Genomic DNA, 11,182 nt, shown 5'->3' with positions numbered 1-11,182 from the left:
AAAAGTTTTAGTAACTGATATGTCCTTCAGATAAAAATAAAGCTGGAAAAGGGGATGGGGAGCGCAGGAGGTGAATGTTGTGAGTTTAAATAGCGTGGTGGTGGGCACTGCAGTTTTAAATACAAGTGGTCATGGAAGGCTTCCCTGATAAGGTGACTTTTGAGACCCGACTATTATGTCAATTGGGTGCAAGTCCCTGGTGGAGTTCATGTGTTAAAATGCAATTATTCAATTACTCCTTTCCTTAGATAACTCCCTAAATGACGCTATTTTCCATCTCCAGGTGGTTATATTCTCTACCCACAGCAAACATGGCGGAAAAGGCTTCATCCTGATATCTGGGCCGCCAATAAAGATGGCCACAGCACTTCCTGTGTTTGCCCTTAACAAAGATGGCGACAATACTTCCTGTTCAGGGCTTTTGCCTTCAACAAAAATGGTGCTTACGGTACAGGTTCCCTGACCCTTTGGAGTCCGGTTGCAGTTTTTTTTTTTTTCCTTAAGATACGTGTTTGCAGACGTAAGTAACAGGATCCCAGAACCCCCGTATGCATCTTTTCTCGAAGGCACCGCGCCGCGGCGTCTGTGGCCTGGGCCCTGCGTGGCTCCCCCGCCCGCTAACTTGCTCGCGGCGTTCCCGAGGCGCTCGGGCTGGGGTGGTGGTGGAGGTGCTCGGGGCCCTGCTCTCCCCTCGGTCTTCTCTGCAGGTCATTCCCAGCACCCCGTTTATAGCGGGTCAGGTGGCCTCTAAAATCTTTCATAGTTCTTTCCGTTCCTAATGCCACAGGGCTTCAGCTGGCGAGGCGGGAAATAAAAAGTCCCACATCGGCGGGGACAGCCCAAAGGGCACATTTTCCTGCTCACCTGCCGCCTCTCGGGGTCGCCCGCTGTGGCTCTACTTTCTGTGGGTGTCATAAAGCCCCATTTGCCGTCCCCCGTCTCCCCTCCCCGCCACTTACATACCCTCTTAGCCGTCCCTCTGCTCACTGGTGCAGTGGTCTTAGAAACAAGCCTTCCATGGCGTGTGGACATTAAAAAAAATCTTTTAAAGGAAAAAAAAAAGCACAACATTAAATGTCCCGTGCATGTGTGGCTATGACAGTGTTGTGATGGAGATTTGAAATTCTTCCAGAGGAGGGCTGGAGTCTGTGACTATATATAAGATTTACTGTAGTCTGGGCATGAATGCCTAATGTTCTCCTTGAAGGCAATGGTGTATAGGCCTTTTCTCTTAGGGAAAAAGATCCTTAAACTTATTGGTACCTGCCGGTTTATTGCCCCACTTCCATTGATGATCAGGTTCTGCAGATGCTCGCGGTCTTAAGGGCACTTGTGTGCATATTGGCGGTTTCTGCGGTAATGGGGTGCCTCTGATGAACGCAATGTTAAAGGAAAAGCACTATTTCTTCTCAAGTATGTTAGAATGAAGTGCTCCTCTGTAATCCTCAGGTAAAAGTTGTTTTTTTTTTTTTTAGAAGATGTTGGGGGTAGGAGTTTATTACTTTATTTTTGCTGTGTTGGGTCTTCGTTTCTGTGCGAGGGCTTTCTCTACTTGCGGCAAGCCGGGGGCCACTCTTCATTGCGGTGCGGGGGCCTCTCACCATCGCGGCCTCTCTTATTGCGGAGCACAGGCTCCAGACGCGTTGGCTTAGTAGTTGTGGCCCAAGGGCCTAGTTGCTCCGCGGCATGTGGGATCCTCCCAGACCAGGGCTCGAACCCGTGTCCCCTGCATTAGCAGGCAGACTCTCAACCACTGTGCCACCAGGGAAGCCCCAAAAGTTGCTTTTTAAGCAGGGTCTCTAATCCACTTTCCCCCAAATCTCTTTATGGAACAAGGAATGGAGCTAGGACCCCATTGTGTGGAAAGTAAAAGCAGAGAAGATGATTCATGTTCTGAAGCATTCGAAATTAATTCAGCTTGGCTTAACAACCGTGTATTAAACACCATGGCCTGGCGTTCTGCTAGGGTTCGAAGATGTCCGTAACCTTAAGGAGCTTGCACTGTAAGACACTATCTTTAGGGGCTCATCAGGCTTCCTGTGATCTGAGCTACCATTTTGTGTCTTCCCAGGGGGAGATGGAGGCTAGAGACAAGCAAGTGCTTCGCTCCCTTCGCCTTGAGCTGGGTGCAGAGGTACTGGTGGAGGGACTGGTCCTCCAGTATCTTTACCAGGAAGGGGTCTTGACGGAAAGCCATGTTCAAGAAATTAAAGCTCAAGCCACAGGCCTCCGGAAGACAATGCTGCTGCTGGATATCCTACCTACCAGGGGTCCTAAAGCATTCGATGCCTTCCTAGATTCCCTGCAAGAATTCCCCTGGGTAAGGGAGAAACTGGAGAAGGCAAGAGAAGAAGCCATGGTTGAGCTGCCTGCAGGTAGGCCTCAAAAAGATCACTCCAGACCACCTCCACGATCGTTGGAACTGTGCCTTTTGGATTTGAAGTTGGGGTTTTAGGCTGGGTGGGGGTTGGCGGGTCCTGAAAGTGGGAAAGGAGTTTGGTTTGCAGGCATGTGGCGCTGGAGGGACTGGTTGAGGAGATGGAGTTAGGAAGTGCAGGGAAGGAGGGAGGAATGGAACACGATTGAGAGGGTGAGGAGGGAGCTCAGAGAATACATTTAGAAATGCTTCCAGGGAAAGTTGGCAAGTCACTTGGGAGGCATGTTCTCATTAGAGAGCCAGGTCATATCTCAGCCCTTGGCATTGGGAGCCATTTGGAAAGTGCAGATGGGAAAGCAGGCTTTAGGCTTCCTGATAACTGATTCGTGGGGTGCCAGAGCGGCCGGCTGGGAAAGGTCAGACTCATGAAGAAGGGGACAGCCTCTAGGAAGGCACGCCTTGCACCTGTTCCCTGGGCTGTCCTGCATGTCCAAAGGGGATTATTTGGAAGGCTGGCTTAGTTTGTTTTTAAAGACTATTGATTTAAAGTCATCCTTTTTAGTTTGGCTTTGTTCAGACACCTGGAGTATTTAATTTTATAAGGACAGTAGTTTTTTTTGGGGGGTGGGGTGTCTCATTTTGATTTTAAGGAACGTTGGAAGCTATAGAAAAGAGAAACAGTCCTAGTGCTATCAGCCTGGCTTGTAGCAGGAAGAAGATGTGAGATGAAACACTTGTTTCTTCTCAACACCTCCCATGACGTCTACTTTTTACAGAGATTGAAGAGCAGAGAACTGAACTGGCAAAAAGAAAGAAGGAAAAAAGAAAGTTGACTTGTAAATTTTTAACAGAGTTAGGAAATTGACATTCTCAGTTTTTTATAGCAGTGATAGTTAGACCTACCCCAACTCAGGGATCTCCAGAATTTGTTGTTGCTGTTTTTCAAATACCAATATAACTAGTAAAAACACAAATGCTATTAATAAAGAAACTACTTTTATTATTTTTGCCCCATGGACCTCATATTTTGAATGATTTTCCAGACCACATGATAAGTAATCATGACTAATTCTTCTAACATTTTTATTAATGACATATGTCTGAATATTTGATCAACATGAGATAACTGGTTGACTTAGGAAGGCCTGGGAAAATCCCAGTGGAAAAAGCAAAAATATTTTCATTTCCTTGCATGGCCAAATTACAGGTAAATGTATGTTTCAGGCTTTTTGAAATACTGAAAAAAGCTGGCCTTTGAGGACCACAGGAATTTTCAGGTTGGATTTGTTCTTACAAAATAAAATATTCCAGGTGAACAAAGGCAAACTGAAGTAGGTAAAATGTTTCCACCACTTGATTGAAAGCAGGATATATAACATAGAAGTGGGGAGATGTTAAAAGAAATATTAGGGTGTCCGATATCTTTTCATGGTATTTGACTTAGAGGTTCCTCTTGGCAACACATAGTTGGAAATAACAAAACAGGCAAAGCTGAAAGCCTGTTACTACTGAAATACTTAATTTAATTTTATAATCATTGTAGGTGTTGTAAATAGTATGATTGTATGTTGTTCAAAGAGGTGTGACCCCGTTTTCATTTCTTCTGATTCATTCAAAGAACTAGAAAAGTTATTTTTAACAAATGGTGAAAGTTACAATGATGTTGAAGAAAAAAAAAAACATATATATTTTTAAGTGAGCAGTATGAAACATCGCGGACCGGGAAAGAATTCAGTGTATCTGTGCTGAAGTTTGGAAAAATATCGTTAATACGTTAATTCTGTGGAAGTGGTCAAATGGAACGATAGGTTGGCTACTGCACAAATGAAGTCCTCTCAATTGTTTTACTTCTTGTTGAGTAACACTGCTACTGAAAAAAATATCCTGAAGAGAGAGTTTGATTTACATAGCGTTTTGTATACTTTCCACAGTGGCAGTTACACAAACTCACTTTTTAAATAGTTTTTGTTAATTACTGAATATTTTAAGTAAGATTACAAAATATAAGAAAGGTGTGAAGAACAATGGTACAGTGAACACCTGTCTCCCCATCACTCAGTTAAAAAATATGACATGGGGCTTCCCTGGTGGCGCAGTGGTTGAGAGTCTGCCTGCCAATGCAGGGGACACGGGTTTGTGCCCTGGTCTGGGAAGATCCCACATGCTGCGGAGCGGCAGGGCCCGTGAGCCATGGCCGCTGAGCCTGCGCGTCTGGAGCCTGTGCTCCGCAACGGGAGAGGCCACAACAGTGAGAGGCCAGCGTACTGCAAAAAAAAAAAAAAAAAAAAAAAAAAAATTACATGGCCTTTGAGGACCCCTGGGTGCTCCTCTCAATCCTAGCTCATCCCCAACTTCCACTCACCGATAAACCTTGAATTTGGAGTTTATCATTTCCTTCTTCACTTTGTAATTTTCCATCTCATAAAACTCACTTTTAAAATCCACATATGTTATGGAAAATTCACTACACCATAAGTTTCAGCAATATCTATATACGTAAGGTGTGGAGGAAATGGTATATTTTAAAGGAGTTGTTAGTTAACAGCCTTCTTTATTTGAGACCTTAAACTTTGTGTTAAATTAACTTGATGGCTGTATTTTAATTATGAAATTAAATTAGGACTTAATTAATTGGAAACCTATTTTTTTTTAAATCCTGGAAAGAGTATATTAGACTTGAAATGCCTTCAGTTTGAATGTAAAAAATGCGAATGGACCCAGAGGCCTATTTTCCAGGACTCCAGTGCTTCTCCAGTGTCGTAATGGAGTAATTTTAACAAGGTTTTAAATAGTCCATTTAAATTTTTGTAAAGGCATGTTTGAACTTTGAAGAATTAGAATGTAGGAAAATGTGGTGCTTATATATGTATGTGTATACAATAACCTCTTCTGACTTTTTACTCATTTCAGTCTCAGTTATTAATTAATTTGTACAGGTTTGGTGGTCTTCTCTTGGGAGGCTTTGAAAATGAATGGGGAGGAATGGCTTTCTCTTTGGCCAAGAGGTCTATCCTGATTGATCTGAATGAACTGATGTTATTTTATAAAAAGTTTTCTTGTTTTGGTCTTTTCAGAGATTCTTGGTTTTCCTCTTGTTTGTTTGGTTACTTTTTGTGTTTCACTTGTAAACTTTGAGCTACTTAAGAGGCCTTCTTTGGTGATTGATCCCTGTTAGTTGCTTTTAATTTATATTCTGGGTGTCATTTTTTTATTTATTTTTAATTTTTATTTTATTTTTTAATAGACACCTAGCCATTTTATTTTATTTTATTCTTGGCTGTGCTGTGTGGCGTGTGGGATCTTAGTTTCCCCACCAGGGATAGAACTCATGCCCCCTGCAGTGGAAGCCCTGAGTCTTAACCACTGGACCGCCACGGAAGTCCCTGGGTGTCATTTTTTAGAGAAGAATCCAGTTGTATCTTCTCTCTATTCTTCTAAACCATGCCCCCAGGAAATCCCAAAACATTAAAAAAAAAAAGTTAAACTTTTGATTCTCTCAGTGTGCCTATCCCTATTAAAAAAAAAAAAAGACCAAGATGTTCATGGATAATTGATTTTGTGTTTTTCTCACCTTATAAAGACAATTATATTTTATTATTTTTTAATCTTTTAAAATAAATTTATTTTATTTATTTTTGGCTGCGTTGGGTCTTCGTTGCTGCGTGCGGACTTTCTCTACTTGCAGCGAGCGGGGGCTACTCTTCGTTGCGGTGCACAGGGTTCTCATTGCGGTGGCTTCTCTTATTGCGAAGCACAGGCTCTAGGCGTGCGGGCTTCGGTAGTTGTGGCTCGTGGGCTCTAGAGCGCAGGCTCAGTAGTTGTGGCACACGGGCTTAGTTGCTCCGCAGCATGTGGGATCTTCCCGGACCAGGGCTCGAACCCATGTCCCCTGCACTGGCAGGCAGATTCTTAACTACTGTACCACCAGGGAAGCCCAAGACTCTTATATTTTAAAAGAGGAATTCTGGCAATAAAATGACTTAATCCCGCCTGGCACCATGGAAGGCACACTTCATGGTATGTCCCCTACTGGCCAAGGTCACGTAGTAGACACTAGATTAGCTGGAAATCCTCCCTGGGCTCCTGGCAGGTCACTTAGGAGATGAGGATAGTGCTGAATCTGGGTAAAGGCAACATGTGTCTTCCTGCCTGGCTTCCCACTACTCATGGGCCCTGTCTAGGCTGACAAGCTCACTCTGGTGCCTGAGCTAATCTGGATCTGGAAAGGAGGTTTGTCAGCAGCCCCTGTCTCACCAGCTGGTAGGACTTAGCCTTAGGTCATGGTGGGAGTGACTTCTGGGCCCAAGGACTCCCTGTTCTACCATGTTGGCCCTGGCTGTGGGATTGGGTCTCTGCCATGATTCCCACTTAACAGTCAGCCTGGCAACCCTTCCTTTAACCCCAGTCTTTTTTAGGCCTGGGAGTTTTTTTTTTTTTCTTTCTTCCTAGGCTAAATTTCTGCTTTATATTCTCTTAGCCACCAGCAAGGATGAAAGATAAATGTCTTATAATGCAGCTCAGTGACTCCTATTTTAGCATCAGATGCCTCAACTCTCTGGCCTGCTGGAGTAGCTGTCCTGGGGCTGACATTTGTTGTAGCCTTGCCTGAGCTTGAACTGGTCCTCGCCATGGACCCTGTGCCCTGGACTCTGTGGCTGTCCTCACTGGAGCAGGATGCAGGGCTGGCCTGTTTCCCCTCTGCCCAGAGAGTCCAGGGCTCAGCCTGTCCCTTTTCGAGCTGGCCTCGTGTGACCACGTAGAGCTACGTCAGCTGCTGTTTTGAGATATACTCTGGCTGTCAGATGTATACTTGGATACATCTGAAGTTACTGAGCAATAAAAAAGCAATGAAGTTTTTACTCTAGGTATTGTAATAGGTTTATTAGAGAGATTTCTAGCCTGGGACTTTTAAATCATACCATGAATTCATACCTACTCTGGGTATGGTAATTTCAGTGTTGATCTCAGTTCATCAGGCTTGTGGTCTGTCCAGGCACTTCCACTGTGGCTGAGCAGTGTTCACTCTGTGGCATCCCGTGTCCTAGAGAGGGGATGGTGGGTCAGCATTCAGAGCAAGACCCCTCCTTGTGCTAAGGGCAGATTCTACAGAGAGCCCAGGTTTCTATATGTCTCCAATATGATTATCATATACTTCCTGAGGACCAACTAGATGCCAGGCACTAGGTGATAAAGATACATGAAGATCTCCAGATCAGCTGAGAAGACTCGTTCATTCATTCAGCAGATATTAGTCTTGACCACGTGCCAGACATTGGGTGCTGGGTATATTGTAGTAAACAAAGCGCCTGCCCTTCTGGAGCTCACTATATTCTGTAGTCTGATGGGGACCCACAACGAGCAAGTGAATAAATAATACATCAGGTGGTGAGAGTGCTTTGAACAGTGTGCGTGGTGTTGAGGAAGGGCTTTCCGTAGTATGTGGGGTGGTCAGAGAAAGCTCCTCTGATGAGAGGGCGTTGAGTAGAGACCTGAATTCTTCAATAGAGTGGATACCTGGAGGAAGAGCTTTCAGATAGAGGGGACCACGAGTGCAAAGGAACTCAAGTGTAGCCCCAGTGACAGGGTACCTAGAGCCCAGGCCCTTCTGGGAGAATGATCTTTCTCCCAGAGAGATGCTACGTCGTATTGCCGGTCGTAAAGGCCCAGTCTTGACTGTTTGTCCTTGTGTTTCCCAGAATGTGAGATGTGTGCACGGCCATGATCTTGGGTGACTCTTAAAATGATTTTAGATGATATGTGGACATGGGATTAGATCACAAGGTGAAAGAGCTATTTCCTTTTTCTTTCTGTTTCAATCCTGATAACATCCAAGTGAAAACCTCCATTTGGTACAAGTGTTTCTGTAACATCTCTTGACACTTGCCAATTTTTCTTCCTAACAGACAGCAAAAGCTCCTCATGCTTAAAGCCTTCTGTAGACAACAGTATTTAGTTACAATTTAGTTGTTTTGCTTGTTTTTTCCCCTTGTATCAATTTAATGGTTTTCTGACATTGTGGCAAGTAAAACCATTTTCTGTTTACTTTAAAATACACTGTATTTAAGTAAAATTGAGTCAACATAAAGAAAAAGACTAAGAAAATAATAATGGTATGACAGTATGGCAAAAAGTGTGAAGATGCGTGTCATGTATTTTCTCATTTGAAAAGAGCGACAGGAGTTTGGGGCAGGAAGCATCGTCTGGCTGGCACAGTTTGGGGCAGGAAGGCTCTGGCTCTAGTTCAAATGGAAGATAACACCATATTCAAGGTACTTTACTGTTCTGCGTATTCAGTGGATGCACAGTGGCTGGGAACTGGTTAAATTTATTAGCAGAATTGCCAGAATGACTTAATTTTAAGTTGTCTAATTTGTAAACGCATTCGCTTGCTAATGTAACAAGTCAGCAAAATGGGGACACATCCCAGTATTCTAGACTTTAAGACTGGGAGGGTGATGGTCGCAGATCATCCCATTTTTCTCTGAGAAAATGGAGTGCTAGAGAGATTAAGACAATTTGCCCATGATCACACAGCTAGTTAATGTAATTTATTGCCAGGACTGGAACCCAGGCCTCCCGACTCTGGATTTAAGACTTTTGCTACGCAGACTTGGCTCCCTGCTGGGTTTGAAATGGAATTGTATTATGCTGTAGTGTTAATCATTGAAATTAGCCTTTAAAAAAATTGTACTAATGCTTTTTTCTTCATTTTAAGAGGAAAATTTCAAGGGCTTTTAGAGGTATACTGGGATGAGATTTTACTAAAACATTTAATTTTTATCAGTGCCAATTTTAATCATTTAAAAGGAAATTTTGATGGGTCAGTACTGCATTTTGTCAGAAGACTCCACCCCTCACCCCCCCACCCCCTTCTGCAAGGCTGACATACAGAAAGGGCGGAAGACTTTTATCAAGTATTTATGGGACTGATGAAATAATGCATCTGTTGGCAGCAAACTGCAGCTCTTTCTAGGAATAGCAAACCGTGTGACAGGTCTCTCCTCAGCAGGGATGCCTCCATATCCATCTAAAAAATGGATTTAATGTTCTTTCCTTTTAGAAATTCTCACTGTGACATTTTTTTTCTCCCTCCTGTGGATGTATGGGTCGCTTGGCTACATCAATCACCCTGCTGACCCTCAGGGTTGGTTTAGCTCAGTGTTGTTTAACTCTGGCTTTTAAAAAAAGCCTAATGATCCTCAGGCTTCACCCCAGGCCAGTTCATGCCAAAATCTGTGGAGGTGGGGTCTGGGCACAAACACGCATACACAGGCACAGACACCTTCCTAGGTTAATTTTGAAGTGCAGCCAGGATTGAGAACCTTGAGATCCGACCAGCAGATCGTGCACATGGCTCCTTTCTCACTTATTGCTCCCTGGGTGTGAGCCTCCCAAAGCTGTGTGCTTGCTTGAAGAGTTGCTGTTGTTTTCAGGTGGGGGAAGGTGGAAGGGAGCTAGGAATAGAGATGTAGAAGGATAGAGCGCTTTGTTTTAAATCTGTGCTCACCATTGTTGTTAATTCTTTGAATTCCCTGAACATTGTTGCTTAAGAATGTTCTAGAATCACAGACCCCATGCAGGTGTGACTCTACTACCAACATTAAACTCCATTAGCGCTCCTTGGGGGTTCATAGGCTACGTGTTCACAGAACAAAACTGAAGAGAGGGTTTTGAACTATCTGGTGAATTTGGATTTGGGGGATTCCATGCATTGTCTATTCACATTGTTTAGTAATTACAGACCATCCACAATACTGTGTGCCCTGTAGATCAAGCTGTGTCCAAATGGAGACAGAACCTGCTGGAGGAGAGTGAGTTGGGTGCTGCTCTCAGCTACAGAGGGAGCTGAAGATGGCTTGAGGATGGATGAGAGGAGGAGAGACAAATGGCCAGTCGGGAAGACCGGGACTGGCTTAGTCTGTCCATCTGTGGGTTGGTCAGACAATCTGCCCACAGTTTCTGTTGATAATTAAAAATGAATTTTAATCTTTTCTGTGTCTCACCAAGAACCTCAAATAATACCAGTGAAATAATAATCATAGTATTTATCAGCAGCTTAACTTACCATGTGCCAGGCACTGTTCCAGGTCCTTTGCATTTATTAATTCATTTAATCCTGACAGTAACTTAATGAGGTAGAAGGTATTTTACCCTCATTGCACAGAGATGTTAAGTCACTTGCTCAAGGTCATACAATGTAGTTAAGCCAAATTTGCAATCTAGGCACTTTGACTTCAAAGCCTGCTGATTCATGTCCTGTAAAGACACTTTCTCAAAATTTGCTTTTCTCTCCTCCCTAATTCTGATAACCTGTGGCTGCTTCAGAGCCTGTTATTTACCAGCCCCCACTTTTTCCTCCCCCCCTACTCCAGGCTCTCCCAGACATGCAGCCACAGGGTCTTTTTCTTTCCCACCTGTTGTCCAAAGACTAATTTCTGGTTGGTCTCTCTCTCTTCCCCATCTCTCATTTTATCTTTTTTTTGGGGGGGCGGGGAGGGGTAGGGTCTAATGTGAGGCCATAGGGGGCCAAGGGACAGGGCCCTTGGGTTGCTTCCATCCCACTTGCTACCTTGAGAGTAAAAAAAGACTCAGTCTTCTTGGCTGTGATCAGGAGATGGTGTGTTGGCTCTCCTGGTTCTGGAATCAGGTCCCACTTTTCCAGCTCTTAAATCATGCTATGGAAAGTCATCAGTTCCAATAACCAGCTTTTCTGGTGGCGTGGCCTCCGAGTTTATCTGTACGTTTAGCAAGGTAGTGTTCTCTTTTTATGGGTGTAGTTCAAACTTGTAGGCTGCTGTTGTAGCT

The 11,182-nt window shown here is 43.9% G+C and overlaps 1 protein-coding gene across 1 annotated transcript in view; it reads left to right on the top strand.

The window, feature by feature from the left end:
- The first annotated feature begins 436 nt into the window (after nucleotides 1-436).
- Nucleotides 437-11,182, top strand: part of CRADD (CASP2 and RIPK1 domain containing adaptor with death domain) — a 191,640-nt gene continuing 180,894 nt past the window's right edge. The window contains exons 1-2 of the mRNA XM_065887533.1: nucleotides 437-520; nucleotides 2,072-2,375. Coding sequence (XP_065743605.1) covers nucleotides 2,078-2,375 — 298 coding nt within the window. The 5' untranslated portion in view covers nucleotides 437-520; nucleotides 2,072-2,077. The remainder of the gene's footprint in view (nucleotides 521-2,071; nucleotides 2,376-11,182) is intronic.

Source organism: Phocoena phocoena, chromosome 11, assembly GCF_963924675.1.
Source record: "Phocoena phocoena chromosome 11, mPhoPho1.1, whole genome shotgun sequence".
NCBI classification, from domain to species: Eukaryota; Metazoa; Chordata; class Mammalia; order Artiodactyla; family Phocoenidae; genus Phocoena; species Phocoena phocoena.
Note: the sequence above shows the minus strand (reverse complement) of the source record. Positions and strands in the feature narration are given on the sequence as shown.